We start from the raw sequence: 21,467 nt of genomic DNA on the forward strand, positions 1-21,467 counted from the left end.
CTTTGTGCAAAGGCTAGTTTTAGAGCAGTAAATTATTTTTAATTATTACTGTCTTTATATATTTTGTATATATGAATTATATATATGGCTAAGTAAAGTGACTTATATAATAATTTATTTAGATAATATATTATGCTTATTTGAATTTAAGTTGTAGTCAGTAAGTCATGTAATGGATTCACAAAATGAACTAATTCCTTGATGTTTTTCCTAAACTAATTCTTTCTTAATTTTTGTAGGATTTAGTTGATGATGTGGCTAACATCCCAGATGTATCACAACGTTTTTATTGTTTTCATTTGGAGAAAAACATGGTGAAAAAATTTGGCGCATCAGAACTTAAAGTACTATTTTGGGCAGCAGCTGAGACAACAAATTTTGATAATTTCAAGCATATAATGGATCGTATAAAGGCATTCAATAAAGAAGCACATGAGTGGTTGAGTAATATTGACTTCAACCATTGGTGCATGAGCAAATTTGATACAAATGTTAAGGTAGAACATCTTACCAACAACTTTGTAGAATCTTTTAATGATTGGATAGATGAGCACCGATACAAACCTCCCATTGAATTGCTTGATGGTTTAAGAATGCAGCATACCTCAATGATGTATACAAGGAAATTGACAGCAGATAGATGATGACATCACAAGTTAACTCCAAAAAGCACACTTGAAAGTTCAAGAAATTCAAAAAAGAGCACGTTTTGCACGTGTAACAAAGGTTATTAATCTTGAATTTCAGGTTGATTATGCCAGAAAAAGATGTATTGTGCGACTGGATGAAGGATATTGTATATGTGGCCAATGGAAAGTGTGGGGATTACCTTGTATTCATGCAATTGCTTGTATAAACACTATAAGGGCAGACATTTCTAATTATTGTTCGCCATACTTCACTATTGAAATGTGGAGGAAGAGTTTTCAAAAAGTTGTTCATCATATACCTGATGAATCAATGTGGCCTGAGTTTGATGATGAGGAATTGCTACCACCAATAATAAAAAAACTTCCAGGTAGACCTAAAAAATATTGTAGAAGAAGAGTTGCAGAAGAAGAGTTGCAGGAGAGGAGAGGCCTTTACCTCTTGAAGTTCAAAGACAAACTCAAAAAAAGCCAATTAGCAAGGGAGTTTCTAGCACTAAGAAATGTTTAAACTGTCATGAATTTGGCCACAATAAAAGGTCATGCAAGAAACCTCAACCAACAAGCATAGAACAAGAGACTTCTAACCTTGAAAATGAACCAACGATAAGTCGGGACAAAAGAAAGGCAAGTGGTCGAGGCAGAGGAAAATTTCAAGACAACAAAAGGGGCACATCATCACTGAGGTAAATAATTTATACTAGTATTATATTTAAGCTATATATATTTAGTTGAATCAATTAACCATTTTTATCATTTTTTAGGCTCCACTTGAATGTTTTGAACCATCTGCGGAGAAAGTACAAACGACTGCAACACTAATAGATTTTTTTCTCAAGTGACTACTGACTAGACCCCAATAACAATTTTAGAAAAGCCTTTATATATATATAAAGTGACTTGATGCAATGTTGTTGAAAGATTTTTGTAATGATTTGTTTGTTCTAATTACTACAATTTTTTTTATTAGAAGAACTAATTTCTAGTTATTTTAATATTTTTAAAGATATTTTTTTCTTTAATTTAACAATCTCTTTTATATTGTTTTAAATTAATGAGATTATTATTTTAGTTTTTTATTTATTTGAACAGATATAATATTTAAAAATAAATATATATTAAAAGAGTAATATAATCATACTAGAAATTTGGATTCCCATTCAAGGAAAGGGTACTAAATGTGTAGAATTTATAAATAAAAGATAGTAAATAATCATTATAAACATAAGGTACTAAGTTTGTTTTTGGGTAAAACATAAAGTACCAAACCAGTATTTACCCAAGTTTAAATTACGGTTTTTTTTTTTTTTTTTTTTTTGGAAATAGCAGCAGCAACAAAGGAATTAGAGTATTTCCTCATAGGCTTCTTCCCTCGACCTGATGGCTTCCTTTGCCAGACCATGAGCGTCTGCGTTGAATTACGGTTGTTGGTCAACATATAAATAAATTCTGTACACAAACTTGCCTTGAATTATTATTAGAAAGTCACATGCTTACATTCCATTTTCTCATGTTCAAAAAAACACACACACAAAAGATCGATAACAATGAAAACAAAGACGTGAATTCACTTTCATAAAGTACTAATTAATTATTAATTAAGTTTAATATGAGGATCAACCTCAACTCTAGCAACACCTTCTCTATCCTCAACCACTTTAGGCACCTCAACTTCTCCGATCACAATCCCAGCAACCTCATCAACCTCACCCCTCACAATCCTCTCCTCCGCCACCTCGTCCACATAATTCGGGTCCCTTTCGTCGATAGCCGCCGGGATAGGAGAAAGCTCGCTCTCCGCAATCTCGTCGGGTCCTTCCCACGTGTACTTGCCTCCGTGGCCGGACTTGGGTGGCCCCCGACCGATTCCGATGCCGTTGGCGGGGTGGCGTTCCAACCTCTGAACCCCTTTGTCAGTTAGCTTCTTCTCCACGTACTTGAGGGTGTCTGGGTCGTGAGTTTTGATCTCAGCCTTCTCCACTCTCTTGCGCCCTTCCTCATCGCGGCTCACCGCTTTAATCGTCACCTTGTCGTCGTTTATAGGCTTCATGATGTCGTTTGGAGGGTTTTGATGTCGTTTTAGAGTGTTTTAAATGTATTGTGTTTTAAGATTGATGAGAAAGGGTTTGTTTTATATTATATATATATATAAGTGTTAGAGTTGGTTCTGGATATTACTAGAAAAAGGTTTTGATTTACAAATGATGAGTCTACCGAAGTTGCGTGATGTTTCTGCCACGTGTTTTGTTGTGTCTTTTTCTAGTAAGTTTGAGAAATTTGGGGTTTAACTGAGTGTCTACGTATGCTGAACGACACAACACAATTATCCACACTTCCAAACTTATAATTATCCTATTATTCTTTGTCTCTTTACAAAAATAAAAATTAGGGAAGAAAAGAGGGTATTTTTTTTTTTCAGTTAATTAAGATTTTTATTTTTTTAATTTTAACATGTATTAAATCATGTTCCTTGAATTTTTTGGCCGTTAAAAATTATCTCTTAATTATTGAGATTGTTTGATTTATTAAAGATTTTTATTTAATTTCATTCAATTTTACTATTTCAGTGATTATTTATATACTAAATTATGCTCTCAGACTTTGATATCTACTAAATCACGTCTCTCGAACTTTGACATATACTAAATAATGTCTTCTGAACTTTTATTCATGTTAGAATTTTTTTACTAAAATTAGACAAAAATCCTTAAATTCAACCATCTTAATATTTTTAACAGCCTTAAAAATTTAGAAAATATGATTTGGTACATGTTAAAGTTTACTGAAAAAAAAAATCTTAATTAATTTTTTTTTATACCATTACATAATTATTTATGAAAATAATAAAAGTAAATTCAATTATTAAAAATAGTGTTAGTAATACTAAAATAGAAGTAATACTCTCAATATTACTTTATTGCACTATTCATTCATTATGAGCGTCACTTTGATGATTTTTTTTGTCTATTATTTTTAAATGTCATTATTTTAATATGTGTAAAATATATAGGGGAATTAGTATATATTATTTTTTTTGACTTTTTCTTTTTAAATTTACGGTTTGAGTTTCTAAAGTGGTTGCAGTGCTAGTTAAAGGGTTTTTGTACGATTTTTTCTTGCAATTTAGGTTACAGCGCTAGTTGTAATAGTGGTTTCTATTCCTAATTCCGTAAAAATGCAAAAAAAAAAAAAAAAAAAAAAACTATTTTAAAGTGTAAAAATGATCAAGGCCCAAATATATATTCAAAATCAAAAGCAACTTATTTTTAGTTTTTTTTAATAAATTTTCTAGCTTTTTTCTTTTAAATGTTAACAAAAAAAAAAAAAAAATTACCCCATATAATATTTTTAGTTTTTTTTTTTTTATTCTTATGGCTTGAATTGCTCCGGTGGTTGTTATGTAGAATTAGATTACAATTTAAGTTGTTCCGTTTGTAGGGATTCGATTTTGACCGAATCAAAAAGTAAAAAAATAAAATAAAATAAAATAAATATATATAATATAAATAACTTTTCCCCATTAGCACTCTCTTTCACTCTTTCCCTTTCTTTTTCTCTCTCTTCAAAGCTTCAAAGAAGCCATAACCACCATCACCATCACTCTCCGGCAACCCATCTTCGGCCCCACGCGCGAGACCATCGAAACCCCAAGTGTCGGCGACCTCAACTCCCAAGCAGTGTTGCTCCTTTCGCCGTCGTTAGTCCGGGATTGCAAGTCAAAGTTTGTCAGTTCAAACTTTGAATGGATTCCAGCCACCTCTGGTGTCTGTTTGACGAGCCATCTTCACCACTAGACTCAGCTTGTCGAGGAGAACAACCTACTCTAAGCTATTTTCCCAACTCGCTACTTTTTCCAATGACGTTTTTGTAGCTATGCCCCTTTCCGGCGATATTGTGAACCGTTTTGACAAACTAATGGCATGGTTGTGATCTACTCGTGGAGGTGGTCGTTTTAATATACACTACTCTTATTTTCGGTACACTAATTTTTACCGCCACCAGTAGTTAATGTGCACTGCTTAGGTGAGAGTAATATCTAAGATTGGATTAAACCATTAGAGCTCGGAACTTGAGAGTTTAAGATCGTCTTTTGGACAAAGTTTAACGACTTGGGAGAGGTAGGGACTCAACTTAATTTTTATGTGTTGAATTAGACATATTCCAAATTTTATGATTTACAAATCGTTTGAAAAATTGAAAACTTAATCTGTATATTTTTCTGGACTGTTCTGGGACACTAAGTGCCAAATATATTCTTGTACAAATATTTATACAGGTTATAATTTTTGGGTTTATTCAAAATACAACCGATATGCTGTCAGATTTTCTAGAAAATAAAAAAGAATATGTTCTTTTGTTATTCTTATTATTTGCATGTTTTAATTATACTTGAAAAACCGTGTTTTTGCAAATGTCAATTATATATAAGAAAATATAAAACTGTATGCGTCTGCAGAAGTAGAATGTAATTCTGCTACTGCAGAAACTCGTTTTGTAGTGACAAAACAGAACAGGCAGAACATAAAATATTTGCAGAAAAATAAATAACTTGACACAAGAGATTTATACGTGGTATCAGTGTTCTCACGAACACTCCTAGTCCACGGGGCCACGCCCAGAGAATGAAATCAATTAATAAAGTATCAAAATTACAAAGACAATTGACTTAAACAAGTTTAGACTCCCTCTAAAGTATTGCCGCAATCCTTTGTAATCCACTTTATGAATCTGACTTCTTGAAACACCTTCAAGCCCGAACTCCCTTCGTCTTTGAAGTGTGAGTGCTTACTTCCTCCTGAAGTAAGACTTCAACAAGTCTTTTCCCGAAGACTAAGTGCTTACTTCCTCCCGAAGTAAGGCTTTATCAAGTCTTCTCCCGAAGACCAATCTCTTGTTTAGTCAAGTAGTTCTTCTCAACCTCTAGGACAGAGTAAGAACAGAAATAAACAACTAGAACCTAGATGAGCAACTAGGCTCTCACAAAACAAAGATAACTCTCTTCTCTCAAAAGATAAATGGAAAAAATGAATAATGGAAGAGCAAAATCGAATGACTGCTCTCTAGGCTCTATTTATAGAACATAGAAACCTTAGAGACAGTCACAAGATCGAATCTACAGCTGTACAAAAACTTTCCTAAGAAAACACGATCTGCAGCATCAGATTCGGATGTTGACGCAGCAGATCAGACCAGAAATGGGAAACTTGCTATAATCGGGTCCGATCCTCTATTAATGCTTGATTCCTGCCAAAAATAGATTGGATATTCTGATTGTATCAAGATACAATCGAAATCAATAAGGAAAAGGCAATAATCAAAGTTTCCCTAAAAAAGACAACTTTTCAAAAGAGAATTGCTTCTCTTTTAAGAAGTTTCCAAACAAAGGAAAGTTCAACTGAAAAGTGCAACTTTCCTAACAAGGAAAAGAGCAACTACAAACCGAATAAACAAGGTAAGAAATCGGTTATGAATGCACAAGAATCTTACCATAAAAGAAAAAAATATTTTGTCAACTAACTTGCCAAAAAAGGACTTTACAATAGTGATGAGAGTCATGTTGATCATGTTCGGTGTATATTGTTGTTTCACGGCCTAGTCTCTGTGTCATCATAGGTAGATCAGGTATGCACTCACTTGTAGGTGAAAGACCTAGAATCTGTACAGGAAGTGATTTGAATCTAAGCCCTGCTATTATGGTGGTTATCAAGTGCGACTACCTGGTTTTGGATGCCGTCTTCTATGAGTGGTATTGAGAGCTAGGGGTCTAGTGGACGGTGTGATATGAATTTGACGCTTGATTTTGTGATTCTTTGTGGTTCTCTACTTTGTTTATAAATTTTGATAATGGTGATGAAATATTTTTTTTTAAAAGCTAACCGTGCATGAATTTTTATTAAACCAAGGGTCCTTTGATATGAGATATTTTTCTAGTGGACGGTGTGATATGCATTTGACGCTTGATTTTGTGATTCTTTGCGGTCTCTCTACTTTGTTTATATATTTTGATAATGGTGATGAGATATTTTTATTTTTAAAAGCTAACCATGCATGAATTTTTATTAAACCAAGGGTCCTTTGGTATTAGATGTTTTCTTATTGGGCTTTATAAGCTCACCCCCTATTTTCTCCCTTTCCCAAAACTCAATTTGATGCTAGTGGATAAGGATGGTACCGTTGAGGAAGAAAGTCATTATTAGTTTAGTCTCATTCTACTTATTAAACTTTTAATGAAACTGATTTTGTATTTAAGCTAGAATAGATGGTCTGGATGACTTAAATTAGCTTTGTACCAGTTAGAAATGAGGAACAAATAGATGCTAGATATTATTTTGGTATTTTATTGACTTATTAAATCTATCTATTCGGTGATTATATAATTGTGGGGATATTATTATTCTTTCATATTAAAGAGTGGTCCTGATTTTATTACTAATATTTTCTTAACGATATAGGAGTTAATCTATTATTTTTAGTTAAGTATTTTGTGATATAAATTTAAGGATCATTTATAAACTTTATCTTCCTATAAGGGTCAAAGTGTGACCTTTGACCACTCAAGTTATGGATATTACATATTTGCCACGACCTAGGGCTCGGGTCGTGATAAAAAAATAGTATCAGAGCACCGAGTTTAATTACCTCGGAGTATGTCACCAAATAATCTAGATTTATTTTAAATAATAATAGTAATAAGTATCTTGGTATTTATATGTATAATGTATAGTTATATTATTAGCATCTAATCTTCACTAACTGATTGACTTTTGGTTCTCAAACCTAAGAAAATGCCTTCGAAAGGAAGGAAGATAAGGAGAACGGTTGGAGAAGATGCCCCTCAAGCTAATGTCCAACCTCCACAAGTTGAATTCCCTATGAACGCTATTCTCGAAGCCTTAAAAGCAGTTCCCGCTCAACAGATGGATCCTGCCGCTCGACAAAGTCATCATTTTCAGATCTTTAATCGGATCCAAGTGCATGAGTTTGAGGGTGAACAAGATCCCATGGTAGCTGAAAGGTGCATGGTTGAGGCAGATGAAGAAAAATTTCAACACAATAGGAACACTTGAGGAATACCAAGTTACTTTTGATGTGTCCAAGTTTGAGAGTGGTGCAGCAGATTGGTGGGATGACTTGGTGAAATTTTGATAGAGATTTCAGGGAACAATATTTTAGTCCATCTCACAGGAGGGCTCTGATTGGAGTATTTGATGGTTTAAGACAAATGGATATGATTGTGAATGAGTTTTACATGAAGTTTATAGAGCTATCCTCTTATGCATACCCTAGTGTTGTTGACCAACCCTTAGTGATTGAACAGTTCATGTGTTGTTTGAGGCCTGCGATACGTGGTCCAAAGCCCCTTTGGTCTTTAGCAACCTGACTCAGTGTGTGATAACAACCTTGTGAACTAAGAAAAAAATTCTTATAGATGCCAAAACAGTTAGGGGTTACATCAATACACTCATTTTGATGTCTTAAAATTTTACATGATGTCTTGAATAATTATAATTACAGGACCATAAAAAAAAATTTACTAAAAAATTATTTCGGATACCAAAACGAATAGAGATGTATCGGTACTTTCATTTTAAGGGGATAGATTATAGAATTTTCCAAATAATTATATGTAATAACTAAAAATACTATTTCTAATTTCTAAATAAAACATTTGAATTAATATTCTCCTTTAAAAAAAAAGGTTTTATTAATAAATATGGTTAGCTTTTCCAAGATACTCATCAACTCCCAAAAGGCACGTCTAATTACTCCCACCCAAACCCAATCCAATAGATGCATGAGAAGAGCAACCGTCTAAGATAACTAATAGTGAATGAATCTTGAGAATTTAACCAATATCAATCAAAAAGCCAAAAAAAAAAATGAAGAAGTGGAAAAGCTGACCATGCATGCACCCTTATATATACCCATACCATATTACAAACTCAAGTAATAATATCATATATATATATATACAACAATATACTTGTTTAGAGAGTAAGAAAGGGACTATGGCAGAAGAAATAAGGGTTGGTGAGGGTCATAAAATGAAAGAAAAACTAATAGTACGTGAAACTGAAACTAAAGAAACTGAAGAAAAGAATAATGTAGTGGATTTTGGAGACTTGTTGGAGAAACTGAACCTTGGTCAACAACGAAAGAAAAAGCTTATTGTTCTTGCTCTTGGTGGACTTCTTTGCCATAGAGTCTACCGCCGTGACAAGTCTAGTGCTCCAAAATCTCGTCGTCCTGATACTTCTTATGGAAATTTCTTCGGTACGTAATTAACTATATATTAATTCATTTCTAATATTATATATATGTGTATGTAATAATTTGTTTGTGTCTTTAATTTGCAGTTTACAAGAGGCCTTATTGTGAAGGATTCATGAAGTTCTGCTTGGAAAGATTTGAAGTCGGAATATGGTCCTCTGCTAGAGAGTCAGTTATTAATATTGTATCTTTTATTATTATTATTATATATATTATTTTGTGTATTGATAATAGTATAATTGTGTTATATGTTATTTTATTTTCTTTATCAGATGGTACATGAACAATGCCCTGGATTGCATAATGAAAGGATTAAGGGGCAAACTGCTATTTGCATGGGCAAGTTCTTACTTCAAAAATACTCATTTTTTTTGTTTACATGAATTTTCAAATTGGTGTGATAATTAATTTTGTCTTCTTATATATTTTATATTTTATTAATTTTAAGGATCAAAATCAATGCACTGATTCAGGTTTCCGTACATTGGAGAATAAAGAAAAACCTTTGTTTTTGAAGGACTTGAAAAAATTGTGGCAAAACAAGTACCTTTCCAAAGGAGTGTTTTCTTCATCGAACACTCTCTTGATAGACGACAAGCCTTATAAAGCACTGCTAAATCCAGTAATTAATTTTATTAACATATATATATATATGAATATTTATTTGTGCTATTGATTTTAATCTTTATTAATTTGTATATATAATATACGGGTACGTACTATATTTCTTGTTTAACACATTTTTGTTTTGATTTTGCTCCAGTCAAACACTGCTATATTTATTGATCATGAATATAAAGCTGTTGATGTTGATGATGTGGCTTTAGGTAAGTGCTTTGATTAAAATTAACTTATCATCTATCTCAAAAAAAAAAATTAACTTATCATGTATTTATATCTATATATGATATTTTTTTATATTAATTTTAACAATGTATATATTTATATATTAATTTTGGCAAATAGGTCCAAATAGTGAGCTTCGTGTTTACTTAGATGAATTGGCGAAAGCAGAAGATGATATTCCTGGTTATGTTGAAAAGCATCCATTTGGGCAACCTGCTATAACTCCTAACCATCCAGACTGGGATTTTTATTCCAAAGTTCTTCGAAGTTTTGGAAAGAACACCACTACTACTTAGTAAATTAAAAATCTTATTATGATATATATATATATATCTATATATGTGTGATCTGTGTGTCAGTGTGTTGCACTTTATATAGTGCTTGTGCTTATGTTTATTTCGTTTATGGTGTTTGAAAACAGAAATTATATATGTTTGAACCTAGCTTTTATGCTTAATGTTATGGATTTGTGATTGGAAATTTCGTTGGTTATTTTTAGTTAAATTTGTGCTAAAATACTCCTACGTACTAAAAAATTTCACATTTGAAAAATTAAAAATAAAGGCATGGAAATCCGTGTTCTTAAGTCTACTCAAATTCAAACCTAAGTCTCTAGGTTTTACAACATTCTTGTGTCTCCCAATAGCTAACACTCTTAACAGTATTACAAGAAGAATCAAAAACACACTTATCTCTATTATTCCACAAAAAGTATATAGTAGAAGTCATAAACAGTATTCAGCACACGATCGTGTAACTTGTAACTTGGCAAGAAGTTTTGAGCTCCATTGCAGCCATTCCAGACTATCTTTAACGGCATCTCTGATCTTCAACAACTTCAAAGCTACAATTACAATTTCTTAAATTACTAGCTCAAGTCTTGTTTGAAAGGCAAATACCAGTAATCATGATTCTGTAAGGTATTTACTCATTTAACCCAATTGTTTACTAGAAATTGCTGAAATAAACTTTGCCTTCATAGCAATATTCTATATCCTTCCTTCTAGGAATTAAATTCCACCAAACTATTTGAGGAAGCAAACCTTCTCCCAACAGGGAAGATGGAATTCACTACGATTTCGAGTAGCACCCCATAAGAAATCTCTACAACATTTGTCTATGGCAGCGGTAGTTTTTTTGGAATAAAATGAATAAACTCATCCAAAAGTTCCTAACCTTTATTAAAACAAAGTTAATGAATTGAGCACGACCTGCAAAAGATAGATTTCTGCTAACCCAGTTATGAAAGGTCTTTGCTTCCCTTCCCGCTTAACTAATTGGGTTTTGGTTTGCTTGAAAGGTACTACTTACGCTCTGATGATGAATGATCGATCATCTTCAAGCACTACTACAATAATGGGCTTAATTTGGAGACCCTTATTTTTACTGGAAATTAAAATAAGGGACCACCATAGGGTTGTTAATTTGCTAAAGAATTGTAAACCGCTTATGGTGTTAGGTTTTGTGCCCTAAATAAAACTCCATTTCAATGTAATCTTGAATATTCCTTTATCAATAAAGAAATAGATTTATTTTATTACTTCTTTAATGTGTTATTTGGTTCACATGTTTATCTCATGATCATTTGTTTGATTTATAAATTAATCCAAATTCTTATCACATTGATATTCTTATTTATTGTGATGTCAACATAGAGGAAAGTAATCAAGATTATGTTATTAAATGAATTCCAATGATTTATCAGTACACGGGATTTAACTGATATGATAATCTACAATGTAGTTTACTTGCACCTTGGATAAGTTTATATTTTTAAATACTTCTAGTAGTCTCTTAAAAAAACATATTATATGAGATAGAATTTTTTAAAATAATAACTTTTTTATACAAAATTAGGGTTCTCCTTGGGTTCTTGCTCTTACAGCTGAACCAGCTGGTGCCATGGCTAAAACAAGGTCAAAAATTCATGGAAAACCTAAAACTACCACTAAGATTTTGAAGAAGAAAGGGGGGAAATCAAAAAGGGATACGATTCAATCAATTTCGATAGACCAGATCTCAGAAATTGATGCTCTGGAGGTTTCGGACGAGGAAGCTCTGGCAGAGGATGTTCCAGCTCTGAGGGATGTTTTTCAGCCTCCTCTCTCACCGAAGTCTTAACTGGAGGCGATTCAGAGGCAAGATGAAGTTCGGAGTGATTTTGTTCACTTCCTCGAGGCGAATAAGCAATGTAACAGTGACATTGCAGCATGTATAAACTCAATTCTACTTGTTTTACGATCCAATTGTGTTGTGCGTAACCTTGAGAATTCTTTTATGAACACTGAGCATAAGGAGAATAAAGTGAGGATTACTTTAGATGATATTGAAGATGAGATCTTTTTTTGGAAGCCATCAATTGTCTGCTATGTGTTAGGAGTAAACCCTCCTCTGCATATTTTAGATGGTTTATTTGTTCATAGAATCTGGCAGGGCAAAGTTGACAGAGTGAAGGTGCTATCCTATGGCATATTCATTATTCGTTTTCACTCAATTTAGGACAGGGATCAAGTCTTGAATGGGGGCTTCATATTTTTTAATAGAAGGCCAGTAGTAATGAAGCCTTGGGATCCAAATGAGACGTTCAAAAAGGATGATATGAAGAGTGTGCCTATCTGGATTCAATTGAAAGAACTGGAATTGAAATATTGGGGCCAAAGATCACTTTTTAAGATAGTTGGTCGGATGGGGAAGCCAATCATGGTGGATAATGTGACTAAAGAAAGGGAGAGACTAAACTTCCCTAGAGTGTTAATTGAAGTTCAGATGGATCAAAACCTGCCAGCATTTTTAGAATTTGAAAATGAATTTGGCTCCATTACCTCGGTAGGAGTCAAATATGAATGGAAGCCAATTTCTTGCACACATTGTTCTGGTGTAGGTCATGCTGCAGCGGAGTGTAAGAAGAAGGCAGTAGGACAGCAACAATGGATTATTAAATAGACAATAGAAAGCAGCCACAGGTAGATGAAGAGGGCTTTACCAAAGTCTATAGCAGGAAAGGTACTGCTCATCGAGAGAAGGGATCAGCTGAGACTACTGGTACGATTATGAAGAACTCTTTTCAGGCACTTGAAGAAGAAGAAATAACAGAAAATGCAAAAGAGAATCTGCCTACTGAGATAGTCAAGACAGGAGAGGGGGGAGAACCCTCTTTGTCTAATGGATAAGTTACTTTGCTGGAACGTTCGAGGAGCCAACAATCAACATAAACAACAATTGATAAAGCACTTTATCAACATCCAAAAAGTTGATTTTGTTGGGCTTCTCAAAACAAGAGTTAAGGCTCCAAAACTTGGAACCTTATACTCGAATGTGTTTGAAAATTGGTGCTTCTCTACTAATATAGCGTGGCATGCAGGTGGTAAGATAGTTATAGCATGGAACCCTTGGAGATTTACAGTTGACATTCTTAAATGCACTAGTCAATTAATGCATTTAAAGATGACAACTGTTGAAGGGTTTGACAGTTTTGTAACCGTGGTCTATGCTTCTAATAACCGAGCTACAAGGAAAACTTTATGGAAAGGTTTATGTGACTTGAGAACAGGTGGAAATTGGGTGTTAATGGGGGACTTCAATGACATTTTGGCTAAAGAATAAAGGATAGGACTTAGGGCCAAGACTTATCCTGATACAGAATTCCTTCAATGTGTTAACTACTGCCAGTTGGAAGATGTCAAATCAAGTGGGAATTTTTTCACGTGGACAAATAAGCAGCATGGGGATGACATAATTTTTTCGAAGATAGATCGGATGTTGGCCAATCAAGCATGGATTAACAAATATGAATTTGCTGAAGCCGTCTTTCTCAATGAAGGTCTTTTTGATCATACTCCGGGTATTTTATCACTCTATCGTAAATTGGTGAGTGGAAAGAAGCCTTTCAAATACTTTAGGATGTGGAAATCTCATCCTAAGTATGACACTTACTTGAAAGAAGTGTGGAAGCAACATGAAATGGGATCTAAAATGTTTCAAGTAGTGACTAAATTGAAGCAATTTAAAGTGAGACTCAAGGAGATTAACAAAGAAGGTTTTTCTGATTTGCAAAGTGCTGTCATTCGGATTAAGCAGGATCTGGATCTTCTTCAGAGTCAAATACACAAACAACCTCTAGATCCTAAGCTTCATCTACAAGAAAAAGCACTCAGAGAAAAGCTAACCAAGGTGTAGGGAGACAACATGTCCTTACAACAGAAAGCTAAAGCGGATTGGATTCAGCAAGGGGACTGTAATTCAGCACTTTTTCATGCTTGCATTAAACAGAGGTTGAGGCAAAACCGTATCCTATCTATTGAAAGACAAGATGGAAGCAGAGTACATGACCCGGATCAGATTACAGAGGCCTTTCTTGAATTTTATAAAGGATTACTGGGTTCCAAGTTAGAAAAGAGAAGGAAAGTTAAGGCAAGTGTTTTGGCTAGAGGACCTATACTAACTCCAGAAGTTGCAAGTGTCCTAACACAGAAGTTTACATATGAAGAAGTGAAGAAAGCTGCATTCAGCATCCCTGGAACTAAATCCCCTGGTCCTGATGGCTTCTCGAGTAGCTTCTATCAAGACAATTGGGATATTATAGGTGAAGACATTAGTGGTCCAGTGCTGGCTTTTCTGGAAACATGTAACATTCTTAAAGAGATCAATTCTACAATAATTACGCTGGTTCCAAAATGCAAATGCCCTAATTCTATTAAGGATTTTAGGCCAATAGCTTGTTGTAATGTTATTTATAAGATCGCAACCAAGATTTTGAGCTCTAGAATCAGTAACATTCTTCTTGAAATAATATCCCAATCACAAGGGGGTTTTATTAAAGGAAGATTCATAGGGCATAACATTATGATTTGTCAAGACTTGGTTAGACATTATTATAGGAAAGCAAACAAGCCAAGTTGTATGATCAAACTTGATCTCCAGAAATCCTATGACACTATTGAGTGGGACTTTTTGGAGGAAGTGCTAACAGGCCTTAATTTCCCTAGAAGCTTCATCCAACTTATTATGAACTGCATCACTACACCTAAGTTCTCTCTTATGTTCAATGGAACCTTACATGGTTTCTTTGAATCTAGGAGAGGTCTTAGGCAAGGGGACCCTATGTCTCCTCTCTTGTTTGTACTGGGTGTGGAATACTTCTCAAGATTAATGGGGAAGATAGGGGAGAAAGAAGATTTCCAATTCCATGATAGATGCTCGGAACTTAAACTGAATCACTTGGCTTCTGCTGATGATGTGTTACTATTCAGCCATGGAGATTTCACAAGTGTGCTATACATGTTACAGGCACTCAAGCTCTTCTCTCTTACCTCAGGATTACAGGCCAATGCTAGTAAAACAGCTATATATTGCAGTAGCATGCAACAGGGGAGTGTGAATAAGCTTCTACAACATTCTGGGTTTATGAGACAAGAGCTTCCATTTACATATCTTGGGATACCAATTTGTGCAGGGAAAATCTCAGGCAAAGAATGTGAGATCTTGGTTGAAAGAATGACAGCTAGAATAAGAACGTGGAGTTCAAGGAACTTATCTTTTGCTGGAAGAATTACCCTAATTAACTCAGTGCTTATTGCAATACAAGCATACTGGAGTCAGATTGTGATTATGCCAAAAGAATTCTGAAGTCCATTGAAGATATTTGCAGAGCTTTTTCATGGAAAGGGCAGGGTCTTTTCCATGGAGCAGGGGCTGTCTCTTGGGATAATGTTTGTCAACCTAAATCTTCAGGGGGATTAGGGATCAAAAAGCTGGAGCTTTGGAACAAGGCAGCAATGTCCAAGTACATTTGGGCTATCTCAAATAATCAAGAAAGCTTATGGCTTAGATGGGTGAATAGTGTATACATAAGAGCTCAAGACTGGTGGGGTTACAACGCTTCTATTCACTCTAGCTGGTAGTGGAAGAAGCTGGTTAACCTCAAAAACCATATCAGTTCTTTTGCTGATATTGCTGAGTTTCTGAGAAACAAAGATAGCATAATTGCTGGGTACAAAATGTTCAGCAATCCACAAGCAAGGAAAACTTGGAGTAAAGAGGTATGGGCTCGATCGAATACACCAAAACATAGTGTTATTTTCTGGCTTACTATGCTTAACAGATTAAAAAACAAAAGATAGGCTGGTGAAAATGGGCATTCATGTTCAAGAAACCTGCTGCCTATGTGACGAGTACAAGGAGAATGTTCAGCACTTGTTCTTTGAGTGCAAGACAACTAGCCATTGGTTAGTTGAGGTTAAAAACTGGCTGGGGTGGAAAGCAAAAGCAACAAGCATACAGCAGTTGGTTTGATGGATTGAGAAGGCAAAGGTGTCAAAATTCAAGAAACAGGTTTTTTCTGCAGCAGTTGCTGCACTTGTTTACAACAGCTGGAAGGAACAAAATCATCTCATCTGGCAGGGAGGACAGATCAATCAAAGGCAGGTTGTTTGTGACATTGAGTGGAGTCTAAGGACTCGGATTAATGTTGTTTTTCCAAAGAAAATCTCAAGTATAGATAGAGAGTGGTTCTTTGCTTTGTAATTAGATGAATATAGCAGTATAGTGCAAAAGATTTGTATAGATTGAGGACCGGTTGGGTTGCTCTTAGTGTGTATTCAAATTGGTTTTGAGCAATACAATTTATTGATTTATATATAAAAAAAAAAATTATATCAAGGTTCAGATTTATGTAACTAATATATTATATTATATATAAATGTTTATACAGTTTTTTTTTGTAAATTTAATTATTATATATTTCTCTTAATTTATAATATATTATTATTTTTTATTTAAAAATTACTATTGGGCCGATATTTTAATGTAGTGCCAAAAGACTCTTTTTAGGCACGACACGACGTGCCTGAAGGCACATTGGCAGGAAAAAGTGAGCTTGTAGGCACGATTTTTGTCATGCCAATAAGCTTTTTTTTCTTGTAGTGGTATCTATATCGTGGAACATATAGAGTGCTCTATATAATTAAGAGTACAGTTCTGAATCTATAGTGGCGCAAGGAGGAATTAATAAGTTAGAAAATTTACTTGGTAAATTCTAGAGCTACTTATTGGAAGCTTGATTATATAGGCCCATGGTCCTCACACTAGTTGAGACAATACTGTTTGTAAGACTCAGTTAATTGGTTTTAATTAATCAATTATAATTCTAAAATTAGACTATGTCTTATATATGAATTTTCATTAAGCAATGGCTTAATTGTGAAGAAAAGAGGTTTTAGGGTTTATTTTTGTTAATTAAGAGACTTTGTAAAGTCTAATTAATAAATAAGATAAATGACAATTTTATTTGATAATTAATTATAATTATTAAATAAATAATTTTGATTAAAATTGAAAAATATGACATTTGTGAAATAAAAAATAAATAGTTGAAAAGATTGCAAAATTATAATTAGTGGGGCCCATCTATATGGCTGACCACTATAGGGTTAGTTTTTCTATTATTTTATCATTTTTTATTCCATATAATTTAAATCCGAACCCTAGGTGAAATAGTATAAAAAGAATAGGATAGTCTCATTCTCATCCAACTCATATAACCTAGTTTACATTCTGTCAGACAACTAGAGTTTTTGAGAGCCTCCATTCCTTCTCCTATTTTGAAATCCTCTCTCTGGCCTCTTCATAAATTTTGAACCAATAGTTAAAGAGTACATCTCCACCCATAGCAAGTCAAGTACTCAATCATAGTGTGTAAGACTGTGAAGAATGTAATACTTGAAGAAGAATCGGGCTCAGATCATGATAATACTTTGTGACAGAAATGAACAAGGGATAGATATCTGAGTGGGAGGAGACATATTATTCTACTACAATCAATGTAAGGTCACTTGAACTTTATATGTGTTTATTTACATTGTTTTAGAGAATTCATATTTAGGGTGTTAATAAACATACTTGTTAGTAAATTTAGATCCTGGTAAAATTTATTCTAACTAGTTAGGGGTGTACGTCGGTCGGTTTGGTCAGTTTACGTTACATTTTATTTAACCCAATGTAAAGATCAGGTTACGAAAATCTAAGTGCAACCCGCCCAATTAAGAGTGCAATTCTGAATCTATAGTGGCGCAAGGAGAGGAATTTATAAGTTAGAGAATTTACTTGGTAAATTCTAGAGCTACTTATTGGAAGCTTGATTATATAGGCTCATGGTCCCCACACTAGTTGAGACAATACTACTTGTAAGACTCAGTTAATTAGTTTTAATTAATCAATTATAATTCAAAAATTAGACTATGTCTTATCTATGAATTTTCACTAAGCAATGGCTTAATTGTGAAGAAAAGATGTTTTAGGATTTATTTATTAATTAAGAGACTTTGTAAAGTCTAATTAATAAATAAGATAAATGATTATTTTATTTGATAATTAATTATAATTATTAAATAAATAGTTTGGCATTTATAGGATTAAAATTGGAAAATATAGTATTTGTGAAATAAAAGATAAATTGTTGAAAAAATGGCAAAATTATATTTAGTGGGGCCAATCTATATGGCCGGCCACTATAGGGTTATTTTTGCTATTATTTTATCATTTTTTATTCAATATAATTTAAATCCTAACCCTCGGTGAAATAGTATAAAATGAATAGGATGGTCTCATTCTCATCCAACTCATATAACCTAGTTTATATTTTGTCAGACAAGTAGAGTTTTTGAGAGCCTCCATTGTTGTGTTTTATACTTTAAATAAAACTCTATTTTAATGTAATCTTTTATATTCATTTATCAATAAAGAATCAAATTTATTTCATTACTTATTTAATGTTGTTGCCCCTAATTTTGCCCAATATATGTGGACCAATCAGACAGGGACACGTGGATTAAGCAATTCACAATATTTGCTAAGTCTTTAGGCCATAAGGTAACGCCCCAGACATAGGTCCCGGAGAAGGCACATGAAACTCAATATGCTCTCGGAAGCTCACATAACGCTAAGGCATCTCCGCGAGGTGTCAGGTTTCTCCTGAGAAATCAAGTCGCATTAAATGCCGCATGGGAGGAAGCGTGTTGGGACTGCTACACGCAATAAAGTCTGACGGCACAACCTCCAACCAGCAGCGCCACAGTAATGATCATTTAAGTCTAGCGACGGCTACACTGTGAAGAGTCACGTCAATCAGAAGGCAATAAGGACATTCCACATAAAAACCCTACAACACCTAGGGATTTGACCATGCATTACCCATGGTATATTCATTGGGAATACCCAACTTTATGGATACTTACAGATACACTTGTAAGGACAATTCTAGGGATTACCCCACCAAAAACACTATAAATACCCCCTCAAAGCTCATTAAATGGGATCGAGAATCTTGGGCTGCATATGAGCAAGTAGAGTAAATACTCACCAAGAACATTCTCTGTATTTATAAGGGTGAAATTCTCCCAAGTATAATCTCTGTATTAAATACATCCATAAATAACAAAGACTCGTGGACTAAGGCTCATTAACGCCCCAACCACGTAAAAATCTTTCTCTCACTTTCTTACAGCTCCATAATTTTATAATATTTTATTAGTTGCCGAAAATCTCGGTCAACATTTTGGTACTTTCATTGAGAGCTGAAGAAAGCTACTGTAAACAAACATCTGACTTCACAAACATGGTGGAGACTAGAAGTACTCGTCAGCCTCGTCCTCTTGAAGACGCTCAAGACCCGAATGAGGAAGATGTAGCCTCAAGAGTAGCAGAGGAGTCCTAGGAAGAAGAAATAGTCCCCGATGATGACTACGAGGGAAACCTCGACGAGTATGCCTATGACGAAGGTAGTTACTCAGAACTGGTGCTTCTCAGACAAAAAGCTATCGATCACGAAGCTGAGATTGAAACTCAGAAAGCGCAAAACCAGAAAATCCAGGAAGTGATGCTGGCCATGCAAAAAGCCATGGAGGCAGCTGGCATTCACATGCACCCCAAGGCAATGACCGCTGGACTCGACAAGGAGCCAGCGACATCTTCGCCTAATTCCCAACGGCAGAAATCTAGGGAGCCTAGCCCTATAAGATACCCTGCTGAAGGGAATCAAACAAAAAACCCTACTTCTACCCCAGGGCGAAAGAAAAAGGCGCAGGATCCGCGAAAGGTCCGCTCAAATTTCCGTAAAGGGAAAGGTCCGCAGAGGGGCAAGCCCCAAAAAGGGAGCTTTGGCCCTCAGGATCGAGGGGACCGAAAAAGCGTTTCCGTGCACCAAGAACCCGGGGGTAGAGGGAGAAGAGGTTAGAGGTGTCCTCCCGTTGATCTGAGAAATCAAATCAATGGGAACCAAGGTGATCTCCGAGATCACCTTGACCAAAAAAGATACGGACCCGCGGTCTCCACGGGTACGTTGAATGAAGGAATTATGGCGGAACTCGCCATACTTCGAAAAGACATTGCCCGAGTCTCCCGGAGACAGAAAGGAGATGACTCCGACTCGGACAGCGAGGATCGAGAGCCCTGTGCTAAACACATCTTAGAGGCAGAGCTCCCTAAGAACTTCAAGATGCCCGAAATGGCAGCTTATACCGGGAACTCCGATCCTAGCGACCACTTGTCACAGTTCAACCGTGTCATGACGGTCATGAGGGTCAGCAATGACGCCAAATGTCTGTGCTTCCCACTTACCCTAAGTGGGTCCGCGGAGGAATGGTTCAAGAAACTGGAACCAGGATCCGTGGGCTGTTGGAACAAACTACAGACGAACTTCCGGAGACAGTTTGTCGCCGCAAGAAAGGTCAATCTGGAGGTCAGTGCCTTGACTAATATCAAGGAACTGCCCACCGAGACCTTGAAGAAATATATAAAGAGGTTCCGAGAGGAAGCCTCAAAAACCAAGAAGGTTGACGACGGACAACAACTTGCACTTCTCCAAGCAGGAATCCGCACTGGGACTCCTTTCTGGAATGAGCTGCAGCACGAAGGAGCTGCTAGCCTCCAGTACTTCCAGAAGAGAGTCCAAAAATATATCAACCTCGAGGAAGCCCAAATCGTGGCTTACGGAGGCTACTATCCATCGGAATAGCAGGGTACATGCCCGGAGTATCGCCCTCGGGTACTGCCCCGACCGCAACTCCACAAGCAAGTGGCATACAATTCTCTGCTACCCCCGGATATAGCCAGGGCCAAGCCTTGGCACCAGCATCATCCCATTTTGGCAACCCGTCCGGAGTGAATGGACAAGCTCCTTCACACTCTGCTCCGGCTGCTAGCCTAACAGGCCCTTCCCAGGGTTCGAGGAGTAAAAGATCCTCCAAAGGCAGCACCCGGACGGGAGAGAAGCGCCAGAAAAGGGGGTACACCCCCCAGTATACTCAATACACGGAGTTGTCGGACTCCCAAGAGCGTGTATACTTTGCTACTAGGCAAAATACACACTACCGGAGACCACAACCGTTGTACAAAGATAGCTCCCGGAGAGATCCGAGCAAGAGATGCGAGTACCACAACGACTTCGGTCATAGCACCAATGAATGTAAGAATCTCAAAGACGAGATCGAAAATCTAATCCGATTAGGCCACCTCTACGAGTGGATCAAGAATAGGTTGCCCCACCTCAATCCGGGTCAGGCGACTGTGGGTATGCCTCAGGGAACACCGGGGGGTACAGCAGGAGTATTGGCTCCAGCTGCTCCCACGGGCGACGCCCAGCATATCCCCGGTCTGCCGCCCCAGCCTAATGGGAGGGTAGCCATGATCTCCGGAGGTCCCCATATCGGA

At 35.7% G+C, this 21,467-nt stretch overlaps 2 protein-coding genes across 2 annotated transcripts; one reads left to right on the forward strand and one right to left on the reverse strand.

Moving 5' to 3' along the window:
• Positions 1-2,094: 2,094 nt before the first annotated feature.
• On the reverse strand, positions 2,095-2,928 carry LOC115708871 (uncharacterized). Its single transcript, XM_030636886.2, has one exon. It carries the CDS (start codon positions 2,695-2,697, stop codon positions 2,242-2,244), a length of 456 nt encoding a protein of 151 aa, XP_030492746.2. The 5' UTR covers positions 2,698-2,928; the 3' UTR covers positions 2,095-2,241.
• A 5,728-nt stretch (positions 2,929-8,656) lies between these two features.
• On the forward strand, positions 8,657-10,060 carry LOC133035921 (uncharacterized). Its single transcript, XM_061112364.1, has 6 exons — positions 8,657-8,921; positions 9,005-9,086; positions 9,191-9,257; positions 9,367-9,540; positions 9,682-9,745; positions 9,885-10,060. The coding sequence occupies exons 1-6, from the start codon at positions 8,657-8,659 to the stop codon at positions 10,058-10,060; spliced, it is 828 nt and encodes a 275-aa protein (XP_060968347.1).
• The last annotated feature ends 11,407 nt before the right edge of the window (positions 10,061-21,467 follow it).

This window comes from Cannabis sativa, chromosome 3 (assembly GCF_029168945.1).
Source record: "Cannabis sativa cultivar Pink pepper isolate KNU-18-1 chromosome 3, ASM2916894v1, whole genome shotgun sequence".
Classification (NCBI taxonomy): Eukaryota; Viridiplantae; Streptophyta; class Magnoliopsida; order Rosales; family Cannabaceae; genus Cannabis; species Cannabis sativa.

Coding starts and splice junctions, on each gene's coding strand:
- LOC115708871 (XM_030636886.2), bottom strand. CDS start 2,697: ATGAAGCCTATAAACGACGACAAGGTGACGATTAAAGCGGTGAGCCGC.
- LOC133035921 (XM_061112364.1), top strand. CDS start 8,657: ATGGCAGAAGAAATAAGGGTTGGTGAGGGTCATAAAATGAAAGAAAAA. Junction 9,087..9,190: donor ATATGGTCCTCTGCTAGAGA/GTCAGTTATTAA, acceptor TTTCTTTATCAG/ATGGTACATGAACAATGCCC. Junction 9,746..9,884: donor TGTTGATGATGTGGCTTTAG/GTAAGTGCTTTG, acceptor TTTGGCAAATAG/GTCCAAATAGTGAGCTTCGT.